The 27,073-nt window shown below is 39.8% G+C and overlaps 1 protein-coding gene across 1 annotated transcript; it reads right to left on the minus strand.

Moving 5' to 3' along the window:
* Positions 1–26,844, minus strand: TPH1 (tryptophan hydroxylase 1). The gene is made up of 11 exons (XM_049890591.1): positions 26,835–26,844; positions 24,479–24,615; positions 17,670–17,853; positions 14,980–15,080; positions 11,082–11,149; positions 10,733–10,929; positions 5,624–5,759; positions 4,659–4,785; positions 2,617–2,712; positions 1,744–1,877; positions 1–175 (listed from the first exon to the last, which is right to left on the minus strand). The coding sequence occupies exons 2-11, from the start codon at positions 24,593–24,595 to the stop codon at positions 1–3; spliced, it is 1,335 nt and encodes a 444-aa protein (XP_049746548.1). The 5' UTR covers positions 24,596–24,615; positions 26,835–26,844.
* Positions 26,845–27,073: the final 229 nt, after the last annotated feature.

A 27,073-nucleotide genomic window follows, 5' to 3' on the forward strand; every position in this document is an offset into this window, starting at 1 on the left:
TCAGATAGTTGGCTGCCTGCTGATCTTAGCAAGGGAGTCACTGACAACATCCAGATCATGCCGCAGCTCATTCACAGCGCTGGTTACGCTCTTGATATCTTTCAAGATTTGAATACTCCGTGTGTATGGATTGTACTTCACCTCAAATGGACGCTTAATTGTTTTGGTAAACTCTCTAAGAAAACAAATAAGAGACAATCAATTTTTAGGGAAAATGATGAAAACCAAATAAACAGCAGCAACCCCATTTCACACATTAGGCTAAAGACAACTCTTCATTAGATGTATATGTACCCAATCTGACCTACTGTCCCATACTTCAGATGCAGAGGCCTGTGGAATTCTGCATGGGTGGAAAACCTAAAGTAGCCATGGATTCATCTGCCCTGCATTACTAGGGAAAGATTACGTGGGTAGCCTTACTAATGATTTATTATTCTCGACATCTCTTGACTAGAGTAAGGAGAAAATGACGACATTTGATTACATAGTAACATATCCTCTCATTGTGATTTACATAACTACTACTACTACCACTACACACACACACACACACGCATGCATGCACACACGCAGACACACAGACATACCTGAAACAGGTCAGGAACAGCCCTGCCTCCCACACACATGTATTCTTTCTGCTTACAATGTTTTCCTCTAGCTTCTTCTGAAAGATCTAAGTTTTACCCTTTCTTCAAGTATTATCTAAGGTTTTGCCTCTTTTTTCAAGTCAACATTTGAACCTCTCATTTGGCATCTCTCAGGGACCATCCTGTTCAAGGCCCCAGGGACAACTGTGCAGCTGAGAACAATTGTACATCGGCAGAGGATGAAATCCAGCTAGCAATCCGTTTTGTCTACCGAGGGAACCCCTTTTTCTAATCTGCACAAAGGTGCCATATGTGCTAGAGGAAGTCCTGCTGGTATTATTATTTGGTTCAAGGTGTGCCCTAACTGCCCTGACTAACAGTAAATCCCTAGAAGGCAAGGAGTATGTCTTCAACCCATATCTGTCCCCACTTACACAGTGTGACCTCATGATCCCTTTCCCCAAATGTTTTGTTGACTTACTTCCGTAGTCCTCTCCTTTCCTACTACCTGTATCTTAATTCAGACTTTTCTCACTTGAGATACCAGAAGAATTTCCTAGTCTCTCTGCCTCCAATATCCTCCTTTCTTAACCACACACTTAGCTGATTAATAGTTAAAAGCATAGCTTTGATTGCTTCACACATATGCCCTATATTTTCCCACCTCCTTACCTTTTTTCATGCTGTCCCTCAGCCTCAAACTTAACACATATAAATCTCACATCTCCTTCAAGTCCTTCCCAAATGCCATTAAGTTTTCCCTGTGCTCCCAGCTGGAACCAATTGTTCATGAATAAAATGCAGAACGATGTTTTATCTATGTCTCTCTAAGGCTCTTATCACTTTGTTTCTTTCTGTCAATTTGTAAAAATAAATTGTTACACAGTAATTTGTGTATATTTCATTTTTTCTATTGGACTATAAACTCTCTGGTGGGAAGGAATGAGGGGAAACCAATTTCTCAAGGATCTGTACCTGATTCATATTTGCAACTACCCACATCATTACACACAACATACCCTAAATATTTGTTGTGAAAGGAAGATGTGTTAAGGGCAGAAGGCTCCTAGCGGTGCTTACTCCCAGGGCTTGTTTTCATCATTGGGCCTATCTTTTGCAGAGGAAAATGAAGGCACGAAAAAATATGCTTTACCTCATCTTTTCCTTTGCATCTTCAAAACTTTCTGATACAAAGTAGACATCCTGGAAAGTTGTGATGAGACATTCCTGTTTGCAGGTAATCTTGGGATCAAAAGGCTTTATTTTGGCACGTCCAGAAAGTGCGTGCTAGAGGACAAAGAGTCAGTGAATCAAAGAATACAATCTATTTCATAAATCACCTTCTACACACAACTGCCAGAATCAGCACGGTTGGAAGTAAGGGGAATTAACTATGAATGTGTTACCATTGAAAGGGCCCCAATCTACAATTGGCTTGCTGTTTCCAATAAATGCCCCGGGATCATCCCCATGATTTTGTTCAAACTCTCTACCCCATTTAAGAACCACAGAAGTCTCTCTATGCCTCCAAATTCCAGAGCACACTACTGATTTCTACACTATGGAACCTATTATCTACCCTGCATCAGGGTATGCATGACTTATACCCACTACCAGGTGGTTGGCTCCTTAAGTGAAAGACAGAATCTTGGACAGTGTTTGGCACACATCGGTCCATCAACAAACCTAAGTTAATTCAATCACTGGGTAAATAACAAATCTCAAATAATTCTTTAGAAATTACAGAAGTGATTTCTAGCATACCAGCGGTGGTAATGAAACAGCAAGACCTTGTAAACAGTTTTTTATTACAAAAGATGTGTGTGTGTGTGTGAGTGTGAGTGTGTGTGTGTGTGTATAAGCAGAAAACTTGGTAAACACATAGAGAAGAACATCTTTTAAATAATGTTTATTGCCACCCCATGTATTTTCCATAGTAAGTTCCTGTTCAAGTCCAAGAAGTATTCTAGACTATATCAATTATGTTAGGCAAATCTGGTTATGTGCAAAGATTTACAACTCTTACCTTGAGTTCACTGATAGAAGAAAGCAAGCCAGCTCCAAAGACTCTTAGCTGCCCATCTTGTTTACATAGACCAAACTCCACAGTGAAGAAGTAGCACTGCAAAAGAACATCAATATTACTTTCACATCGTGACCAACTCAATTTGAAACAACTCTTAGTCACTGCCCCAAAGAACCCCAGCATAAAGTCCAAGATCCCCACCCTGGCTCACAAGTCTGTCCACAATCTGGCTTCATTCTAAAACAGTGGTTCTCAAACTTTTGTTCCCAAGGCTCTTTAACACTCTTAAAAATTACTGAAGACCCTGAAGAGCTTTTGCTTATGTGGGCTATATCTAGTTATATTTATCATTTTTAAAAAAACCATTGCTGTCGAGGTGATTCTGACTCATAGCAACCCTATAGGACAGTATAGGACTGCCCCATAGAATTTCAAAGGAGCAGCTGGTGGATTCAAACAGCTAACCTTTTGGTTAGCAGCCATAGCTCTTAGTCACTGTGCCACCAGGGCCTCATACTTGTCATATTAGAAATTAAAACTGAGAAAATGTTAACTAATGTTAAAGTAACAATAATGAAAACATTATATGGTAGCATAAACAACATTTCATCTCATAGCGACCTTGTAGGACAGACTAGAACTGCCCCACAGGGTTTCCAAGGAGCTATGAGTCACTATGAGTTGAAATCGACTAGACAGCAGTGTTTTTTTTTTTTTTAAATAACATTTTAATGAAACGAAGCAGTATTTTTATAAAACAAACAAAAAAAATAGTGGGGAAAGTAGCATTGACTTAATATCACAAATCTCTTTAATACCTGGCTTAATAGAAGACAGACGGATTTTCATTTGTTTCTGTATTTAGCCTGGTGTAATATGTTGTTTTGGTTAAAGTGTACAAAGAAAATTCAGCCTTATATAGATATGTAGTTAGAAAAAGGAGTACTTTAATACCCTTTTCAGATAATTTTGGATATTCATAGACACTACATCAAAACTTGACAAGTGGCAGTTTCTTAAAGTTCAATACAGTGTGGAATCTGAAACCATATCAATGAACTCTGTTACATTAAAATCCATTAATCCTGGTAGTGCAGTGGGTAAGCGCTCAGCTGCTAACCGAAAGGTTGGCAGCTCGAACTCACCAGCTGCTCCCCAGAAGAAAGATGTGAAAGTCTGCTTCTGTAAAGGTTTACAGCCTTGGAAGCCCTATGGGGCAGTTCTACTTGGTCCTATAGGGTCACTATGGGTTGGAATTGACTGGACAGCAACTGGGTTTTTGGTTTATCTTACACTTCGGATCTTTTATCTATGCACGGTTTTCACCTTGTGGACCCCTGAAAGGGTCTCAGGGGTGCCAGGGGTCCCCAAATCACAATTTGAGAAGCACTGTTTCAAATCATCTGGTCTTATTTCACACTGTCTTCCTCACCCTCACTGTCTACTCCAGCTTCTCAGTGTCCCCCCAGCTACAACAAGAACCTTCTAGTCCTCCGCTGTGTGTCCTTGTCCCGAAACGCTCTTCCTTACTTTCTTGGCATGTGAAAACATGACTCCACTTTCAAGCACTAGTCCAGATTCCCCTCTCACATGAGGTCTTCCCCTAGCAGTCCTTCCCAGAGCACCCAGCCTGTACTTCTCTGACAGCCTTTAATCTCCTTCTGACCTGTCTCCTAAGTGGCATGTAAGCCCCTTAAAGGCAGAAACCAGACCTTACTTATCTTTGTATTACCAGCATAGTATCTTGTGCTCAGTGCACATAAAAATTTTCAGCAGCCCCATCATTTTTATTGGAAAATAGGAGCTACACAAATTATTAACATTATTATAACCTAGTTTTTCTGTCTTTTTTTTTTAAGTTCGTGGTTTTTTTTTGTAAACCTCAAAGTTTTACATCCTTATTTAATGTTTTTTTTTAAGTAAATTAAATATTATAGTCAAAGACAAAAATTTTAATGGTCATCTTGAATATCTACTTTTAAACTACACACTCCACCCCAGCTGAGAATTATTGATCTATACGGCTATTTCCAGAGTTATACCGTTGCCAGTTTTTGAACAGCCTCCTCTGAAGCACCAAGGGATGCCAAGCCAATTTCTTGGGAGAATTGAGCAAAACTAGGTTCAGCCAATAACGGAACATGACCTAAGAGTTCATGGCAGGTATCTCTAAAAAAGAAGTACAAGTTTATCACACTGTGATGCTTAACACGAATGCATAATCGATCGTTCAGTTCTGAATTTTAAAAAAATGAAAATCTGATCTTACTTTTATTCAAATTGATTAGGTGGTATTACTTTGGTAATTGATCACAAAGGATAATAAAGAAATGGCTTTGGTTCAAGGCCTTTGGCACCCACAGACACACACATACAAACGCATATCGGACATCACGTTGCTCCTTCCCATCCTAACCAGGTCTCTGCTCAAATGTCACCTTCTCAGCAAGACTCCCCTGATCATTCTTTTCCGATTGCAACACCCACACATACCTCCATCTCTTCCCCTGCTTTATTTTTCTCCATGACACTCATTATCATCTGACATATATAAAAAAAAACTTGTTTATTACTAAATAGGTATCCCCCTATGGAATGCAGTTCCATGAGGGCAGGAAATCTTTTCAGAGTTGTATCTCCTATGCCTAGAACAGCACCTGGGTGGTGCAAACAGCATGCTTGGCTGCTAACACAAAGGTTGATGGTTCAAGTCTACTCAGAGGTTCCTCAAGAGAAAGGCCTGGTGAAATACCTCAGAAAAGTCAGCTGTGGAAAACCCTGTGACGCACAGTTCTACTCTGACGCACGCGAGGTCGCCACGAGTCAGGATGACTTCGCGGCAACTGGATAGCATTTTCAGAACACAGAGTATGTACTGTGTGTGCCAGGCACTGCTCTGAATGCTACACGTGTGCTAATTCATTTAATCCTCACAAAAACTCCTCGGGGTAGGTACCATTATATAAATGACTATTTATGACTGAGTGGCTGAAGTAGAAATACTTACGGCTCTGGGGTGTAGAGGGGATCTGAGCTGTGTCTCACATACTGAGTGCAGTGAAAAACTCGAAAGGCTAAACCTGACAGGAAATCTCTTGGTGATAGGTAGCCAGCCACGGGACGGATGGAAAAACCTGTGCGCTCTGCAAAGCAAAGGAGAAAATGGAGGGAAATTTTAATTCTGCCAGTGATGCCAGGTGACACTTTGGGGCAGGACATATAAACTAAAATTTATAATACACATACTAAGGGGAACTAATATTTAAATAAGCACTTACCATGGGATAGGCAATAAGTTACACCTTTTACATATTACTATGAATTGAATTGTGTCCCCACAAAAGATATGTTGAACTTCTAACCACTGTACCAATGAACATGACCTTGTTTGGGAAATAGGGTCCTTCTTTGTGGATGTTATTGGCTGTTAGCATCATCATGCAGTAGTAGGGTGGGTCCTAATCCCGCCTGTATGACATCTTATAATAGAGACACACAAGGGGAAGACAGATGCCATGTGATGATGGCAGATGCATCCATAAGCAGCAAAGGAGCCCCAAGGATTGCCAGCAGCCTAGGAGAGAAGCATGCAACAGTTCCTCTCCCAAAGCCCTCAGAAGGAACCGACATGGCCAATGCCCTGATTTGGACTCCCTGCCTTCAGAATTGTGAGAAAATAAATTCCTGTTCTTTGAAGCCACCCATTTTATGGTATTTTTGTCACGGCAGCCACAGGAAATTAAGACACATATCACATCTCCTTTCATATTTACAATATGAGTAAGAATTATTTTCCTCATTGTGATAACTATAAAACTGAGGCGCAGAGACTCAGTGATGTTCTCCAGGTCATACAATAGATGATAAAGGTAGGATGAGAGCCCGGGTCTCCTTATTTTCAAATAACTCTTTTGGCAAGTTCTTCTCCATTTTAAGACAAAAGCTTGCAGCTTCAATGCAATAATCCTTTACTTTAGGGCCACACAGTAACCTCTCTATTGCATAAGACAGATTTCAAATCATGGAGAAAAGATTGAAGCTGTCAAGGATTTCATTTTACTTGGATCCACGGTCAATGCCCATGGAAGCAGCAGTCAGGAAATCAAGTAACATATTGTATTGGAAAAATCTGCTGTAAGAGACCTCTTTAAGGAGTTAAAAAGCAAAGATATCACTTTAAGGACTAAGGTGCGCCTGACCTAAGCCATGGTATTTTCAATCACCTCATATGCATGTGAAAGCTGGACAATGAATAAAGAAGACCAAAGAAGAATTGATGTCTTTAAATTACGGTGTTAGTGAAGAATACTGAATTTACCATGGACTGCCAAAAGAACAAACAAATCTGTCTTGGAGGAATACAGCCAGAATGCTCCTTAGAAGCAAGGATGACAGGACTTTGTCTCACATACTTTGGACAGGTTATCAGAAGGGACCACTTCCTGGAAAAGGACATCATGCTGGGTAAAGTAGAGGGTCAGCAAAAGGAAGGAAGACCCTCAACAAGACAGACTGACACAGAGGCTGCAATAATGGGCTCAAGCGTAACAGCGATTATAACGATGGCACAGGACTGGACGGTGTTTTGTTCTATTGTACATAGGATAACTGTGAGCCGGAACGACTTGATGACAGCTAACAACATAAAAAACCAAATCAACCCATTGCCACTGAGTCAATTCCAATGCATAGCGAAACTACAGGACAGAATAGAACTGCTGCATAGGGTTTCCAAGGCTGTAATCTTTATGGAAGTGGACTACCACATCTTTCTCATGTAGAGCGGCTGGTGGGTTCGAACCTCCAACCTTTCAGTTAGCAATTGAGTGCTTTAACCACTGTGCCACCAGGGCTCGCAAATAAAGCTCTAATGTCCCCAAATCTCCAGGTTAAACACCCTAAGTACTTTGAATTTTTCTTGTATGACACATTTTCAAATCCACTTATAAATCTGCTCACTTTCCTCTAGACTTGCTCCTGGTTATCATTGTCCCTCTTCAAATATGGTGCCCAATACCTGACCCAATACTCCAGGACAGAGTACAGGAAAATTCTGACCACCCGCATACTGGACTGTATTTCTCTATTAAAAACGCTGTCATGAGGAAAATTCCTCAACATAATAAAGGGTATCTATGCAAAGCCAACAGCCAATATCACTCTAAATGGAGAGAACCTGAAAGCATTTCCCCTGAGAACGGGAACCAGACAAGGATGCCCTTTATCACCACTCTTATTCAACATCGTACTTGAAGTCCTAGCCAGGGCAATTAGGCTAGACAAAGAAATACAGGGTATCCAGATTGGCAAGGAGGAAGTAAACCTATCACTATTTGCAGATGATATGATCGTATACATGGAAAACCCTAAGGAATCCTCCAGAAAACTACTGAAACTAATAGAAGAGTTTGGCAGAGTCTCAGGTTATAAAATAAACACACAAAAATCACTTGGATTCCTCTACATCAACAAAAAGAACACCGAAGAGGAAATAACCAAATCAATACCATTCACAGTAGCCCCCAAGAAGATAAAATACTTAGTAATAAATCTTACCAAGGATGTAAAAGACCTATACAAAGAAAACTATAAAACTCTGCTACAAGAAATTCAAAAGGACATACTTAAGTGGAAGAACATACCCTGCTCATGGATAGGAAGACTTAACATAGTAAAAATGTCTATTCTACCAAAAGCCATCTACACATATAACGTACTTCCGATCCAAATACCAATGTCATATTTTAAGGGGATAGAGAAACAAATCACTAATTTCATATGGAAGGGAAAGAACCCCCGGATAAGCAAAGCATTACTGAAAAAGAAGAAGAAAGTGGGAGGCCTCACTCTACCTGATTTCAGAACCTATTATACAGCCACAGTAGTCAAAACAGCCTGGTACTGGTACAACAACAGACACATAGACCGATGGAACAGAATTGAGAACCCAGATATAAATCCATCCATGTACGAGCAGCTGATATTTGACAAAGGACCAGTGTCAGTCAATTGGGGAAATGATAGTCTTTTTAACAAATGGTGCTGGCATAACTGGATATCCATTTGCAAAAGAATGAAACAGGACCCATACCTCACACCATGCACAAAAACTAACTCCAAGTTGGTCAAAGACCTAAACATAAAGACTAAAACGATAAAGATCATGGAAGAAAAAATAGGGACAACCCCAGGAGCCCTAATACAGGGCATAAACAGAATACAAAACATTACCAAAAATGATGAAGAGAAACCCGATAACTGGGAGCTCCTAAAAATCAAACACCTATGCTCATCTAAAGACTTCACCAAAAGAGTAAAAAGACCACCTACAGACTGGGAAAGAATATTCAGCTATGACATCTCAGACCAGCACCTGATCTCTAAAATCTACATGATTCTGTCAAAACTCAACCACAAAAAGACAAGCAACCCAATCAAGAAGTGGGCTAAGGATATGAACACACATTTCACAAAAGGCAGCCAACAGATACATGAGAAAATGCTCCCGATCATTAGCCATTAGAGAAATGCAAATTAAAACTACGATGAGATTCCATCTCACACCAACTAGACTGGCATTAATCCAAAAAACACAAAGTAATAAATGTTGGAGAGGCTGCGGAGAGATTGGAACTCTCATACACTGCTGGTGGGATTGTAAAATGGTACAACCACTTTGGAAATCCATCTGGCGTTATCTTAAACAGTTAGAAATAGAACTACCATACAACCCAGAAATCCCACTCCTCGGAATATACCCTAGAGATACAAGAGCCTTCACACAAACAGACATATGTACACCCATGTTTATTGCAGCTCTGTTTACAATAGCAAAAAGCTGGAAGCAACCAAGATGTCCGTCAACGGATGAATGGGTAAATAAATTGTGGTATATTCACACAATGGAATACTACGCATCGATAAAGAACAGTGACGAATCTCTGAAACATTTCATAACATGGAGGAATCTGGAAGACATTATGCTGAGCGAAATGAGTCAGAGGCAAAAGGACAAATATTGTATAAGACCACTATTATAAGACCTTGAGAAATAGAAAAAACGGAGAAGAACACATACTTTTGTGGTTACAAAGTGGGGAGGGAGGGAGGGAGGGAGGGAGGGAGAGGATTTTTTATCGATCAATCAGTAGATAAGAACTGCTTTGGGTGAAGGGAAAGACAACACATAATACAAGGAAGGTCAGCCTAATTGGACTGGACTAAAAGCAAAGAGGTTTCCGGGATAAAATGAAAGCTTCAAAGGTCAGCGGAGCAGGGGCTGGGATCTGGGGAACATGGTTTGAGGAGACTTCTAAGTCAACGGGCAAAATAATTCTATTATGAAAACATTCTGCATCCCACTTTGAATTGTGGCGCCTGGGGTCCTAAATGCCAACAAGCGGCCATCTAAGATACATCAATTGGTCTCAACCCACCCGGAGCAAAGGCAAAGGAAGAACACCAAGGTCACACGACAACTAAGAACCCAAGAGACAGAAAGGGCCACATGAACCAGAGACCTACATTATCCTGAGACCAGAAGAACTAGCTGGTGCCCGGCCACAATCGATGTCTGCCCTGCTAGGGAGCACAACAGACAACTCCTGAGGGAGCAGGAGGCCAATGGGATACAGACCCCAAATTCTCATAAAAAGACCATACCTAATGATATGAATGCGACTAGAGGAATCCCAGAGACAATGCTCCCCAGAACTTCTAATGGCACAGGACAGGAACCATCCCCGAAGACAACTCATCAGGCATGAAAAGGACTGGTCAGCGGCGGGGAGAGAGATGCTGATGAAGAGTGAGCCAATTAAATTAGGTGGACACTGGAGAGTGTGTTGGCAACTCTTGACTGGAGGGGGGATGGGAAGATAGAGAGAGAGGGAAGATGGCAAAATTGGCACAAAATGAGAGACTGAAAGGGCTGACTCAATAGGGGGAGAGCAAGTGGGAGAAGGGAGTAAGATGTATGTAAACCTACATGTGACAGACTGATTGGATTTGTAAATGTTCACTTGAAGCTTAATAAAAATTAATTTAAAAAAAAATGCTGCCATGATCAAAACAGAATTCAACATTCTTCCTTACAAATAATTAATTAGCTTATTACCTTTTAAAAAGTTTGAGACATCTTCCAATTGTGGGATATTATCTTCCCGATATCCACAATATTTAGTAAGCAAAGGTAAGTTTTTGAGATACTCTCTGCAAGCATGGGTTGGGTAGAGTTTGTTGAGCTCTTGGAACACGGTTCCCCAGGTCTTAATCTCCTCTTCTGTGAATTCAACTTTAGGAATCGGGTCCCCACTAATGAGATAAAGGGAAGGAGTTATTTTGAATTAGCATTCAATATACAGTAACACTTGTTTTATATTCTATTTACTAACGCACACAATTTACTCTAGTTGTTTATTCTATTTATCTCAAAGTTTGATATATTACCTTTATAATACACTTACTGTTTATAGTTCATAGCCAAGTCTGCAAAATACTTTCGTCTTTTGCGGTAGACATTGTCTTTGAAGCCCTGAAAATTGAAGATAAGTTTTTAAATATTCATATTAAAAAATGCTTGAAAATGTTATTTAGGAAACATTTTATTAATACTTGAGTTTATTAAAGGGCTGCATAATTGTTACTATAAGCAACCACTTGTTAGAACTTTATAATCATTTTTATTCTAAAGTCACTATAGTGGCTACGAAGATGAAATCCTTTGAGGAGTAAGAAACATGCCACCCTAGTTACATGCATGGCTCTATTCCACAGGTGAGTTTGTTTTTTGCTTTTTCATTATCATTTGACTACTACATTTTCAGTTATATTTTCCTGTGATTTATAATAATTGAAATAGTGATTTAACTAAATCTAGCCTTAGATTTTATCACAAAATGCAAACATATCATTATTTGCACAAGGAAATGATAATAAAAAACACAGGTTAGCAACTTTAGAAATTTATACCTATGAAAAATACTTGTGAAAAAATAGATAAAATGAGGAGTTAAAAAGCAAAATCCAGGCATAAACAGCCAATAATGCAAATAATAGAGGAAAAAGGAAGGACACCGAAAAGGGGAACATGAGACTCTTCCCTTTAACACAGATTTATGAGCCCCTACCTAAGGAGACCTGGTGTCGCAATGGTTAAGCGCTTCACTGCTAACTGAAGGGTTGGTGGTTTGAACCCACCCAGTCACCCCGAGGGAGAAAAGACTTGGCAATCTGCCGTATTGATGATTAAAGCCTAGGAAACCCTATGGGACAGTTCTACTCTGTTATATGAACAAGACACAATCTGGGTCTTCTAGTAATTGACATTAACTGTTAATTGTAAGACTATGCGGTAAGTGCTTATTAGAGATACACACGAATGCCATGGGAATTCAGAGGAGAAGGTCATAATCCAGTGTATGTCAAAGAGGACAGTGGGGCTCAGAAAGGCTTTCCAAAGATGACTCCTGAGCTAAAAGGAGACAGCAGAGTGGAGGATAGAGAGGACAGCGCAAACAATAGCACAGAGAAGAGAAGCAGCACGTTGCTCCTAAGAAAATACGAACAAATGTTGCTGGGGTTTGCAGAGTAAGGTTGAGCACTTTGAGAACTAGTTCCAAACCAAGCCACACCCGTTGTTGTCAAGTCGATTCCAACTCATAGCCACCCTATAAGACAGGGTAAAACTGCCCCATAGGGTTTTCAAGCTGTAAATCTTTAAAGAAGCCACTGCCACATCTTTCTCCCACAGAGTGGCTGATGGGTTCAAATCACTGATCTTTTGGTTGGCAGCTGAGTGCTTTAACCACTGCTCCACCAGGGCTCCCTTTTGAACTAGTTTCAAACCACTCATTGCCATCAAGTCAATTTTCACCCATAGCAAATCTATAGGACAGAGTAGGACTGTCCCATAGGGTTTCCAAGGAGTAGCTGGTGGATTCGAACTGCTGACCTTTTCATTAGCAGCCTAGACTCTTAACCACTGCACCACCAGGGCTCCTTTGAGAACTAGCTGGGGCCCTGCTAATTAAGGCTCTGTTAAGAAGCTTGGATTTTAGCCTTTGAGTAATGGGAAGCCATTGGTGACTTAAAAATAAACAAACAATAGCTTTACTGAGATATAATTCACATACCATAAAATTCACCCCTATAAAGTGTATAATTTAATAGATTTTAATATATTCACAGAGTGGTGCAACCATCACCACTATAACATTTTCATCACCCCAAAAAGAAACACTATACCCATAGCAGACACTCCCCTTTGCCCTCACCCTGAACCTCATCCCCTCCAGTCACCAGTTGTTTCCATTAATTCTGACTCATGACAACCGCATGCGCATCAGAGTAGAACTGTGCTCCATAGGGTTTTCAATGGCTAAATTTTCAGAAGTAGCTCGCCAGACCTTTCTTTCCAGGCACCTCTCGATAGACTCAAATCTCCAACCTTTTGGTTAGCAGCCAAGTGCCTTAAATGTTTGCACCAACCAGGGACTCACTCCCTCAGCCCCTAGCAACCAGTAATCTACTTTCTGTTTCTATGGATTTGCCTATTTTGGACATTTCATATAAAAGAAACCATATATGTGACATTTTGTGACTGGCTTCTTTCATTTACCACAATGTTCAAGGTTCCTTTGTGTTTTAGTATGTATCAATACTTCATTTCTTTTAATGGTCAAGTAATATTCCATTGTATGGATATCCATCTACAACATTTTACTTATTCATTCGTCAGTTGACAGACATCTGAGTTGTTTCTTCTTTTTGGCTGTCATGAATAATGCTGCTATGAATATTTGCGTATAAGTTTTCGTGTGGACATATGCTTTCAGTTCTCTTAGGTATATACCTAGGAGTGGCACCATTAGTAATTTTTAGGCAGAGGAGGGATATGGTCATACCGGGGTTTTCAATAATTCTAGTGTCTTGCTTACTTTGAACATGTTATCAGGAGTGACCAGTCCCTGGAGAAGGACATCATGCTTGGTAAAGTAAAGGGTCAGTGAAAAAGAAGAAGACCCTCAACAAGACGGACTGACACAGTGGCTTCAACAGCGCACTCAAACATAGCAATGATTGTGAGGATGGCACAGGACCGGGCAGTGTTTCATTCTGTGGTATGCAGGGTCAATATGAGTTGGAGCCACCATGATAGCACCTAACATAACTAACAGTGACCATAAGGAAGTGGCAAGACTGGAGGCAGGAAGACCAGTGAAGGAATATGGTAGCCAGGATGAATAAGGAACAGCTGTAAGAAATATTCAGGAGGTGAAAATCACCAGGACTTGGCAATAGATCAGTAACACTGATTTACTCACCTTTCCATAAACATGCCCCAGGTTTTCCCGCCTCTGAGCCTTTGTTCATATCATTCTCTCCTGAATTGTATTTCCTCTCCATCTCTTAGCTTCCAAAATCCCGTAAGGCCCAGATGAAATGTTGCCTTTCTCTGATCTCTTCAGCTAAAAGTCATCTAGTGTACATTCCAAAGAAATTCGTTCATGACACTTACCACACTTCTCACGTTTTATCGTGTGTGTGTTTATTTATATACGTGTGCTGTATCTTTTCAACCAGGCTGTATGCGCCTTGAGGTAGGACAGCAATTCATTAATTCCAACAGTTACTCAATAACATAGAATAAGTGGATGGATCGGCAGACGGTTGTCTAAAGTAGTATAAGGTCACACTTACATAGCTAATAAGTAGTAGAAACTCGAGTAAAGTCCTGGTCTGTGAGACTTCACAATTGCACTTTCTTCTCTCCTCCTTTCCCAGGGACCTAGAGCTCTGTAGGCAATCCTAATGCTCTGGGTTTAATAATTCTCCAACTAAAATATGCTTATACTGTATCCCATACAATGTTTCAAGGAAATAACTGCTTAGTTCATCTAATAAACCAGTCATGTGGGGCAGCATGGGTAATAAACATCTTTCTCCTTTCTATGTTTCCTCTTCTTTCCAATAACATGTTATTTATTAGAAATAATGTTATTTTTATCAAATTAATATTAATACATTATTATATGTTTATTTCATTTTAATAAAAACTGACTGCAGACGCTGTCTTCGCTTTAGAACAGCTCTTGGAATAGCTCCCAGTAACAGGAATGCCAGGCATGGGACAAACGTTGTGGAGCCAGTGAAATTAGACGCTCTTCGGGCAACCAGTTGCCATTGAGTCTATCAGTTATTCTCAATTCCACCAAAATAAAGATCTACTAAAGCTTCCTGAAATCAGGATTAAGACAAGATTCCACTTAGACTAGAATAAGCATTTTCTCAAAAATAAATTGCCCTTAATTTTTAGTTTTGCTTTAAATTCTTTTCAAGAAAATATTTATTAGAAATATTTACAGGATGGTCCGCATCTAGTTCAGATCCATACATCAGAACTCTGTTGGCACAGTAGTCCAGGTCAGAAATCTTCTTTGGAAACCAAGGAACAGTTTCCATACCTGCAAAAATATAAAAACCACTAAAAGTTGAAGAGATAATCTTAAATAATGCAGTAAGAAATTAAGAAAGACATAAATGCATTTGGATGAGATTTTTTGAGTCAGGTTGATTTTCAAAATGTTGAAGAAATGCTGTATTTTAGTACCAGAACAAAAGTTCGCACCCAAAATTTTTAAATCATATACTTAGTTATTCTTAAAGGAGGAATAAGGATGTAAAACTCTATTTACAGACCAAGGGGCAAACTTAAGAAGAACTTTGAATGTTTGTTTATTTTTGTTGCTGAAGAGGATTTTAGAGGTCATTTGTGTCTCTGCCACCTTGATCTTCTTACCATTCTGCAGACATATAAGTCCTCATTAGACTCTGGTTTTTTTGCATATGCTATTGGCACAAACTGTTTGCACTCAACTACTAACCTGAAGCTTAGCAGTTCTAATTCATCCAGCAGCGCCACGGAAGAATGTCCTGGGTATTTGCTTCCATAAAGATTACAGCTAAGAAAGCCCTATGGAGCAGTTTTATTCTGTAACACCGTGAGTCAGGATTGGCTCAATCAATGGCAAAGAGTTTGGTTTTTTTGTTTAGTTTTGTTTTTGTTGTTGGTGCTGTTGTTCTATCTGGAAAACCTATCTCCATCTCACTTAATCTTCTGTTTTCCTGAGATTATTCTTCTAAACCAGACCTCCTCATTTGGCAAAGCCTTCCCTGACCTCCAAGTGAGCTAATTCTGTCTTCTGAGTTCCCAAGATGCTGTGCTTCCAACTCTCTAAAGGCTTTTACTGTCTTTTAATATATCTACTTGTATATCTGTCTGACTTGCAAGACTGGAAACTAGGGTAAGGACTATATGTATTTTTGTACCCCCATTTCTTATCAGAAATATCTGACATAAGTTGTTGTCATGAGGTACCATCAAGTCAATTCCGACTCATAGTGACCCTACGGTACAATAGAATAAAACACTGCCCGGGCCTGTGCCGTCCTCATAATCACTGTTATGCTTGAGCCTATTGTTGCAGCCACTGTGTCAATCCATCTTGTTGAGGGTCTTCCTCTTCTTCACTGACCCTCTACTTTAACAAGCATGATGTCCTTCTCCAGGGACTGTTCCCTCCTGATAACATGTCAAAAGTATGTGAGACAAAGTCTCACCATTCTTGTTTCTAAGGAGCATTCTGGTTGACGTAGGTTGGTGTACCCTAAATATCAACTGAACCAGCTATCCAAACTCCTCATTTTAATAATGAGATATCCAAAGTCCAGAGAGGTAAAATAACTGACCCAAGGTAACTTATTTCTAATGGAAGACGGAGGATTAGAACCCAATCCTCACATCCAGTCCAATGCTCTTTCTAACATACCCGAGAGTGACACTCAAGAGATTTAACAGCATATACAACAGAAGCACTAATCACTCAAAAATAGACACAAGCTGAGTCCTAGTTTCCTTCTTTGCCTTTAGTTGCTTATTGTGGGCATGAGACTACTAGGACAGGAGCTGGCACAGCCGTGGGGAGGGAGGCTTCAGGCATGATAGGGAGCATGTAAGGGACTTGAGGAAACAGCTATCTGCCAGCTAGAATAGAAGTATACCAATATTGTAAGAACTGGTACAGCCATACGTATATATCGCAGATGAATATCAGTCCAAATATTTGGACTGAAGGCATTATTTTAAATTGAGTACCATACATAAAATGTGGTTGAATTATCCATTTGTTTATTGCCCCAAATGAACTACAAAAATTTTTTCACAAATGGAAGATCTTAGCCTATGTCTTTGCTAGCCGAGTATCTGAAAACTTAGAAGGCTTTATTGCTTTTCATTCGCTTTTGGTGGGGGACAGGAACATTGTACATAGTGTATTTCACATTACTCTTTTCAGAAGCTGTCAACATTCTCAACAAATTCAAATATTCACTTAATATGTGCTACAAGCAGCTATGATAACCTCGGTGGGAGTTATTAAGTGCTTAGGAATTGCAAAATGGAGATTTTGTAAAATGAAGAAATGGATGTCGATTTGGAAATAGAGAAATAGCATAATCCATTCCTAATGATTTTGAAGTCTTTTTTATACTCAAGGTTTCTTTCTCACCCCTCTTGCACTTGATCAAATGTTGCTTTGTAATTTTTCTTCAGTATTTTGAGCAATTAAAGTTTGTGTTCCCTTCCCTACCAGGCTGTAAGAGACAGTGTTTCATGATTTTTTTTTTAATTGTACTTTAGATAAAGGTTTACAGAGCACATTAGTTTCTCATTAAACAATTAATACACATATTGTTTTGTGATACTGATTGCTAACCCCATGACATGTCAACACTCTCTCCTTCTCGACCTTGGCTTCTCTATTACCAGCTTTCCTGTCCCCTCCTGCCTTCTTGTCATTGCTCCTGGGCTGGTGTGCCCACTTAGTTTCATTTTGTTTTACAGGCCTGTCTAATTTTTAGCTGAAGGGCAGATACTGTTTTTGTCTTACTTTCATACCTTCAACATAAATATAAGATTGGACACATATTAGGTACTTAAGCTTTTTTTTAAAGTACTTAATCTTATGAGCACTATTTTCACTTTTCAAACTTACCATCTTCCTTCACAGTAAAACTATCTGATGGATTCACAGACAGAACATTAGTATGAGACTTCAACAGATGAAAAATATCATTCAATTGTTCTCTGTTGATATCACAATCAACAAAAATCTCAAATTCTGAGTTTCTTCTCTTGGATTTTCGGGACTCAATATGGAACAGGTTCACATGCTTCTCCTGTGTAAAGCAGAGAGTGAAGATTGCATGTAACTTTCTCAGTCAATCTCACAACAGAACAACCAGAATGGAAATAAGGAGTATGTTCACACATTGTGAAGAATGTAACCAATGTCACTGAACAACTTGTGCAGCAATTGTTGAATGCAAACCTAAACTCTGTAAACCTTCACCAAAAACACAATAAAAAATATATTTAAAAAAAAATCAATTTCACTACTGGGGAAGCCAGCACAAGGCAAGGTCATGAAAGCTCCATAGACACATCCAAACTCTCTGAGGGACTGAATTACTGGGCTGAGGGCTGTGCGGACCATAGTCTCAGGGAACATCTAGCTCAATTGGCATAACATAGTTTACAAAGAAAATGTTCTACGTGCTACTTTGGTGAGCAGAGTCTGGGGTCTTAAAAGCCTGTGAGCAGCATCTAAGATGCTCCACTGGTCTCACCCCTTTGTGATCAAGGGGGAATGAAGAAAACTAAATACACAAGGGAAAGATTAGTCCAAAGGACTAACAGACCACAACTACCATGGCCTCCACCAGACTAAGTCCACTACATCTAGATAGTGGCCAGATACCACCACTGACTGCTCTGACAGGGATTACAATAGAGGAACCCCAACAGAGCTGGAGAAAAACATAGAACAAAATTCTTCTTACAAAAAGAGACCAGAATTGCTAGTCTGACAGAGACTGGAGAAACCCCAAGAGGATGGCCCCTGGAAACCCTTTTAGCTCAGTAATGAAGTCACTCCTGAGGTTCACCCTTCAGCCAAAGATTGAACAGGCCCATAAAACAAAACAAGACTAAAGGGGCATACCAGCCCAGGGGCAAGGATTAGAAGGCAGGAGGGGACAGGAAAGCTGGTAATAGGGAACCCAAGGTCGAGAAGAGAGAGTATTGACATGTCACGGGGTTGTTAACCAATGTCATAAAACAATATGTATGCTAGCTGTTTAATGAGAAGCTAGTTCTGTAAACCTTCATCTAAAGTACAATTTAAAAAAAAAAAAATCAATTTCACACTGGTCATAATGGCCAAAAGGAAAAAAGGCAGTTTTTAGTGAAGCCAACAGCAAAAATAATTCCCCTTAAATATTAGGTACTATTCAAAAGAAACCAATAAAATAATATCCACTAGAGGTTTGTTTTGTTTTGTTTTTAAGAGGTCATCAGGTTGCCAGAATTGATTGCCACTCAAATCAAAATACCACGCGTCCTGGATAAAAAGAAGCTTTTTGAAAATTCTCACAAGTAAAAGCTAGTTTTCAGAGAAGTGATATTCAAGTTAGTCCTTTAGAAAGAGAAGTTTACTTTGCACAAATGCATTTAATAAATTTAGATGAAAAGCATGAACAGTGTTTAATACCTCAAATCTCCTAAACGAGAAGCCTAGTAACCAGCTGCACCAGATTGCCTTTTCTGATCTCTTCCTGTGTCAGCTTGAGCTGTGGGACCCCTGTGAACACCTGGGAGGGGGCTATCTTCTCTTACGATTTGGGTAGCTGAGATAAGGTATCAGTGAAACATTAGGACCAATCACCCAACAATGCTTTAACTTTTAAAAAATGAGAGGGTTGGGGTAGATAGAAATTATCAGTGAGCCAACAACAAAGGAGAGTGAGTGTTAGGGGGTACTGGGAAACTGGAGTAAGTAGGGATTATCCTGGAACAGAGAATTTATCATGGAATTAATAAAAGACAGCCAATTAAAAATATATACAGTAATTGATTGGGAGTAAAGGAGAATTTCACCTATTTCTTATTAATTTTTATAAGAATTCATTCATAACTATTTCCTGCAATTATAAACTTAATTTTAAAAACAGATTAAAATAGTGATATGTATATTAATATATAAATATTCTATTTAAAGTAACAGTAAAAATTATAAAATAGAAAATTCTAAAGAAATTTATAGGACACATATAAAAAATAACTCTAGTAAAGACATAAATGACTTGAATAAATATAGAGCTAAACTATGGCGAAGAATCAATTCTTCCTAAATTAACCTATAAATTAAATGTTATTGAAATGAAAATTTCAGAGGAATCTGATGAGGAAATGTAGCTAAATAATTTTAAAGTTCATCTAGAAAAAATATACAGTCAAAAAATTCAAGAAAATTCAGACAAAATCGGAGTAATAAATGAGACATTCCCTATCAGATATTTCAATTCACAGAAACAAAGGCAAAGAGAGGTTAAGCCATTTACCAAAAGGCACACAGCTAATAAGGGCTGGAGCTAGAATTTGAACTCAGCTGTCCAGCTCCATAGTCCATGCTCTTAAACACTGTTGTAACCCTCTTGTACAAGAAAGAAAGAGTCAAAATAGTGGATCATATGGCTCTTCTTTGAACAATATTTGCATAAACTCAGTAATGAAGATATTAAAGACTAATATAGCCAACAATTGGGATGCAACTACTTTGGGAGCATGGGGGGAAGCGAAACTGAGGGGATTGACTCAAGAAAGCTAAACCTTTAGTTCCATTGTAGGAACCCAATAGATAATATCTACAATTGAAAAAAAAAAAAGAAACAGCGGAATAAACATATCATTTAGAAATATGGAAATAAATGCTAGAAAAAAATAGCTAAGAGAGTTGCAATATGGCTGCCTCATGTAGGTGTCCATTATTGGGGTGAGGATAAGTAAAATGGGATGGCGGCCCCCAAGAACACTACAGCAGTTAGAAAAAACAAGATGTACACACAGTAGCCTGAAGGGTTTTTTAAAACATAGTGCTTAGTAAAAAAAAAAAAAGTCTGTAGAGTAACATTTATATTAATTCCTAAGGTACGTACATACAAAAACGCTACATATTCTACAAGTATACATAAAAATGAATGTACAATAGCAAAAAGCTGGAAGCAACCAAGGTGTCCATCAACGGATGAATGGATAAATAAATTATGGTATATTCACACAATGGAATACTACACATCGATAAAGAACAGTGATGAATCTGTGAAACATTTCATAACATGGAGGAACCTGGAAGGCATTATGCTGAGTGAAATTAGTCAGATGCAAAAGGACAAATATTGTATAAGGCCACTATTATAAGATGTTGAGAACTAGTTTAAACTGAGAAGAACACATTCTTTTGTGGTTATGAGAGGGAGGAGGAAGGGAGGGTGGGAGAGGGTTATTTACTGATTAGATAGTAGATAAGAACTACTTTAGGTGAAGGGAAGGACAACACTCAATACAGGGGAGGTCAGCACAACTGGACTGGACCAGAAGCAAAGAAGTTTCCTGAATAAACTGAATGCTTCAAAGGTCAGTGGAGTAGGGGCAGGGGTTTGGGAACTATGGCTTCAGGGGACATCTAAGTCAATTGGCAAAATACATTCTATTAAGAAAACATTCTGCAAACTTTGAAGTGTGGTGTCTGGGGTCTTAAATGCTAGCAAGCAACCATCTAAGATGCATCAATGAGTCTCAAACCACCTGGATCAAAGGAGAATGAAGAACACCAAGGTCACAAGGTATTTATCAGCCCAAGAGACAGAAGGGGCTACATGAACTAGAGACTACATCATCCTGAGACCAGAAGAACCAGATGGTGCCCAGCCACAACCGATGACTGCCCTGACAGGGAGCACAACAGAGAATCCCTGAGGGAGCAGGAGAACAGTGGGATGCAGACCCCAAATTCTTATAAAAAGACCAGACTTAATGGTCTGACTAAGACTACAAGAATCCTGGTGGTCATAGTCCCCAAACCTTCTACTGGCCCAGGACAGAAATTATTCTCAAAGCCAACTCATGGGACATAGATTGGACTGGACAATGGGTTGGAGAGAGATGCTGATGAAGAGTGAGCTACTTGCATCAGGTGGACACTTGAGACTATGTTGGCATCTCCTGTCTGGAGGGGAGATGGGGGGATAGAAAGGATTAGAAACTGGCAAAACGGTCACGAAAGGAGAGACTGGAAGGAGGGAGCAGACTGACTCATTAGTGGGAGAGTAAGTGGGAGTATGCAGTAAGGTGTATATAAGTTTATACGTGAGAGACTGACTTGATTTGTAAACTTTCACTTAAAGCACGATAAAAATTATTTTTAAAAAATGAATGTACATATCAAATGTATTAGAGCAGCTGTCTATGGGCAAGGGGGAGAAAATGGAGCTGAAAGGGAACAGCTAAATAAAACAAGAGGAGATTACATGGGTCCATGATGACGATGACAGTGTACATGTAATCTAACAAGTATGATTAACTCAATCCCCTGCTCCTAAGGTTAATAAAAAAAAAATCAGTGGACCTTGAGAATGAAGAGAAATGGAGCAGAGGATTGCTGGGGTTTTTCTCTTTTAGTAAGGTTTATAGTTCAGATTGACTTTTTAACCATATCCAAATATTCTCTGATTAAAAAAAAAAAAGAAAGTTGATGGAAGAAGAAACACAGATAATTTAAATATCCAACAGTAATCAGCAGAATAGCTAATAATAATAATAAAATTATCAAATTTGGGGAGGGGCAGGGGAAAGGGAGGGAGGTGGTATCATGAGTAAGAGTGTTCATAAAACGGAGTAAACGAATATTGTGCTGTGAAGTTGATAGCTTAAAGAAAGATATAAGAGCAATATTTAGATTTTTAAAGTTCACCACTAAAAGAACTGAAGAACAGAAATGGTTAAAAGAGGCTGCCTCTAGATAGTGGGACTGAACAGATGTTATGCTGAGTAGGAAAACCAATGTTTGTCATCACAAACTCTTCTAGACCATTTGAGTACATAATCAATCTGTTAAAATTTAATTCTTTGAAAATATGATTTTGAAATAGCTATATATTAGTATGTCATATAGATCATAAACTTGATTGTTTTTTATTGTGCTTTTAGTGAAAGTTTACAATTCAAGTCAGTTTCTCATACAAAAACTTATACGTACATTGTTGTGTGATCCTAGTTGCTCTCTCTACAATATGACAGCACACTCCTCTCTCTACCCTGTATGTCCCGTGTTTGTTCAACCGGCTTCTGTTCCCCTCTGCCTTCTCATCTCTCCTCCAGACAGGAGCTGCCCACATAGTCTCATGTGTCTACTTGAGCTAAGAAGCACATTCTTCACCAGTACCATTTTAGGTCTTATATTCCAGCCTAATCTTTGTCTGAAGAGTTGGCTTTGAGAATGGTTTTAGTTTTGGGCTAACAGAGAGTCGGGGGGCCATATAAACTTGATTTAAAAAAAAAAATAGCTAACATTTATCAATCATTTACTTTGTATTATCCTAAGCATTTTACGTATATTACCTCTACAAAACCTCACAAAAGCCCTCATTTTGTAGATGTAAAGACTAAAGCACAAAGAGATTAATTAATTTGTCCACAATCACCCAGCTAACATGTGACAGAGCCAGGATGTAAACTCAGAAGGTTTGTGTCTGGAGCCCAATACCCTGACTACAATGTCGCTCTAGTAGCATAATTTAACTCACCCCTTACCTCAGCACAAACCTGGGCCCTGACTCATGGCGACCCTGTGTACAACGGGATGGGACCGTTCTGATCCATAGGGTTTTCAATGGCTAATTTTCAGAAGTAGATTGCCAGGCCCTTCTTCCTAGTCTTAGTCTGAAAACTCAGCATCACAACAACATGCAAGCCTCCGCTGACAGACGGATAGAGGCTGCACTTGAGGAATATTGGCTAGGAATTGAACTGGATCTCTTACATGGGGGAGAACTCTACCACTGAACACCACTGCCCTCATCTGGTACATACATACCCATTGCTGTCTAGTCAATTCTGACTTATAGTGACCCTATTCTTTTTTACAGGACAGAGTAGAACTACCCCACAGGGTTTTCAAGGAGCAGCTGGTGGATTTGAACTGCTGACCTTTTGACAAGCAACCAAGTTCTTAACCAGTGTGTCACCAGGGTTTCATCTGGTATATAAAAAAATAAATAAATACTATTAATTTGAAAAAATACTTGCCTGACTGACCTCTATTTACTTAATATAGATTTATACTGAGTCAAAACATATGAACATTTTAAGGTTCATAAGAAGCCCTGATGGCGCAGTGGTTAAAGCGCTCAGCTGCTAACCAGAAGATTGGCGGTTCAAGCCTGCCAGCCGCTCCCCTCAAGAAAGATGAGACAGTCTGTTTCCATAAAGATTTACAGCCTTGGAAACCGTATGGGGCAGTTCTACTCTGTACTACAGGGTTGCTATGAATTGAAATTGACACGACGGCAGTGGGTTTGGTAATACATATCACCAGATTGTTTCCCCACATGGTTGCACCAATTTATCCTCATACAGAAGGTGTATGTGACTGTCAGATGTATGGATGGTAGGGAATGAAGAATCTTTGCTCTTTTACTCTATGAAAAAAAAAATCACAGATTTCTTAAAATTTGCTTCTTTAAAAATCTATGAACACTTTCTCCTCCATTTCCTTATTAGCTTTTGTAGCTCCTCATCCATAAATTGTTTCTATCCTTTGCCCAGTTTTTAGAATTAAGCAATATTTTAAGTTTTTAACAAACTGCTCTGCCCCATCTCTAAATAATTTACAGTAATTTACATTTTTAAAATAATTTTAGAGGCTTGTACTTAGGAGTCTTACACAGAAATATGGGAAGTGTTTACCTGGAAGATTTTCAGTGCTTTTATAAGTCCTCCAACTTCATTCTTTAAGGAAAAAATGAGAGTTGCTCTTCCCCTTTCTAGGGAATGGTCTCTGTTCTCCTTATTGTCTTCAATCATGATGGATTTGGTGTGCTTCTCTAATATTAAAATATGAAAATATAGATAAAAGGCTAAATAAGTTGTGCAACATAGACAATATTTGACATCTGAGGGCACATTAACTTTTTCTGGCCTCAGTTCCCTCTCATCTGTAAAACACGAATATACAGATATGCTTTGAAAGTCTGTTATAAGAACAAAGAAAGAGGAAATGCTCCTTAGTACAGTGCTCAGAAGTAACAGGCATACAGTACACATAGTTCTCTTTTCTTTTTTCTAACCCAATCCTTCGTTCAGGGCATGATTCAAGCCAACTGGCTTCGTGCAGACTTCCCTGACTACTGTAGCCTGAGCTGAGCTCTCTTCCTCCATGAAGCTCTACCCCCCCCAACACACACACAGATTTAGCACTTGATTATACAAGGTCTTGAATTGCTTTTCAACTGTTTTACTCATACATGTCTTATCTTCTAATAAAGCAGCAAGTTCCATGAAAGCAGGAAAAAGGCCTTCCATTTCTTCTGTAACTCAAGGGCCTGAGCAGCCCCAGACGCATGTAGACTAGAAGAATAACTGCTGGCAGTATAGATTTTCTTTTTACATCAACACTCTGACAGACCGATGTCAACTGGCACTTTCTCTCTTCTTGAGAAAGGCAGGGAGCTCTTCTCCCATTGCATTTCCTGGCCTGACGGAAGAGGCGTCAGCCATAGGAAATAAGGAGGACATACCAAGGAGGTTGGAAGATCAATAGCCCCTTGGTAGAATATAAGGCAATCTGTACCCTAACTCTTGACTAACTCTTTTTCCCCTTGGCTTAATTAGTAGGATGTGTGAAAAGAATTCATTTGATCTAGGAAGCACAAAACCCTCTGCCGTCGAGTCGATTCCGACTCATAGCAATCCCACAGGACAGAGTAGAACTGCCCCCCAAGGTTTCCAAGGAGCAGCTGATGCTAGTGGATTCGAACTGCCAACCTTTTGGTTAGCAGCCATAGCTCTTAACCAATGAGCACAAAGCACTATCAAATTAAAACCTTCTAAAGACATGGATGCTGTCTGAGGTCAGAACAGTGCACAGGGAGCAAATTCTCTAGAGAAGTCTTGATTTTCTTTTCTAAACAGGAGATAAGACTAAGGATGAAAATGAAGATGAAATACAAGAGAAAATACTGCCCAAGGAAAACATCATCCTAGGAAATAAAGACACTGGCAAAGAAAATGGAAATAGAAGGCACATCCCTATCTGAATATGGTCTAATATGATAATAATACATGTACAAATACAGTGATAAAATACATAATGCACAGATTATAGCTTTACAGAAACATTTATAGTTACTTTAAGCTGTGCTCATATCTACTTTTAGACCAAATAAATAAATTCCATCTTTCTTTGAGAATTAATTGACAAGTGCCAAATTTACTGGGTTAGAATTCAACTGTAGTCTTTTTCCCCCAAATCCAATTAGAGTACAACATCAGCAGGGAGATAATTTTAAACTTCTGAAAATCAAACTGTCAGAGTCAAGGTTAAGCTTACCTGGACCATTCACTGGATCTGATCTACTATGACCTGTGCCTCTCTGCCATTGTAACCTTGTGCCCAAGCTCTTAAGAAGCCCTGGTGGAGCAATGGTTAAGTACTCAGCTGCTAGGAAGGTAGGCAGTTCGAACCCACAAGCCACTCCACAGAAGAAAGATGTGGCAGTCTGCTTCCCTAAAGATTACAGCCTTGGATTCTCTCTGTCCTACAGGGTTTCTGTGACTCTGAATCCACTAAGGCAACAGGACACAAGGTTAGTCCCTGTGTTGGGGTGGAGCTGATGGGTTGGGTGTGATGCTACAAGGTTTTGCACCTGACACTTCCTTTTTTTTTATGGCGTGGGGAATGTTTGAGGGTGGGGTTCCATCTATGGGAGGAGAAGGGAAGAAAGATGTTGCCCTCTGAAGAAGGAGAGGAAGAAGAATGCGTTTCTGCTAATAAAGAGGAGTCACGCGGACTTGGGTTCAACTCCAAACCCCAGTTTCCTCATCTGTATAATGTAGGAAATACCTGCCTCACAGGGTTTGCTGTGGAGGTAAAATCAGAGGACGTGTAAAGTGCCCTCAGGAGTCAACTCACAATTCCCAGACTCGGCTCCGCGTAGGCATCTACCTGCTGAGAGGATGGCCCTGCCCCTGCCCCGTGCCAGCCTAGCGCCCCCAACTTCTCCACAGTGGCCCCGATCTCCGCAGCAAAAGGCCACCCACTCACCTCGGGCGCCGCTAGCTGCCGGCTGGGTCAGCCCGCGGGCCGCGCTGCTTGCCTCTTATAGGAGCGGCCGTTGGAGCTGGCCAATGGGCGCCGGGGGCAGCCGGACAGTGGCCAATGAGAAGGCAGGACCGACGGGCGTGGTTGGGATTCGCCTGCTAGCCGGGGAGCTTCTACTGGAGCTGACCTCCGCTCGGGGCTAACCGCCCCCGCCAACCTGCGCCCTGACACTCACCCACTGG

Source organism: Elephas maximus, chromosome 7 (genome assembly GCF_024166365.1).
Source record: "Elephas maximus indicus isolate mEleMax1 chromosome 7, mEleMax1 primary haplotype, whole genome shotgun sequence".
NCBI lineage: Eukaryota > Metazoa > Chordata > Mammalia > Proboscidea > Elephantidae > Elephas > Elephas maximus.

Excerpts from the sequence above, each read along its gene's own strand:
- TPH1 (XM_049890591.1), bottom strand. The coding sequence starts at position 24,595 with ATGATTGAAGACAATAAGGAGAACAGAGACCATTCCCTAGAAAGGGGA. Across the intron at positions 17,854-24,478 it reads AAGCACTGAAAATCTTCCAG|GAGAAGCATGTGAACCTGTT; the intron begins GTAAACACTTCC and ends TGCTTTACACAG. Across the intron at positions 2,713-4,658 it reads CTGTTCAAAAACTGGCAACG|TGCTACTTCTTCACTGTGGA; the intron begins GTATAACTCTGG and ends GTTCTTTTGCAG.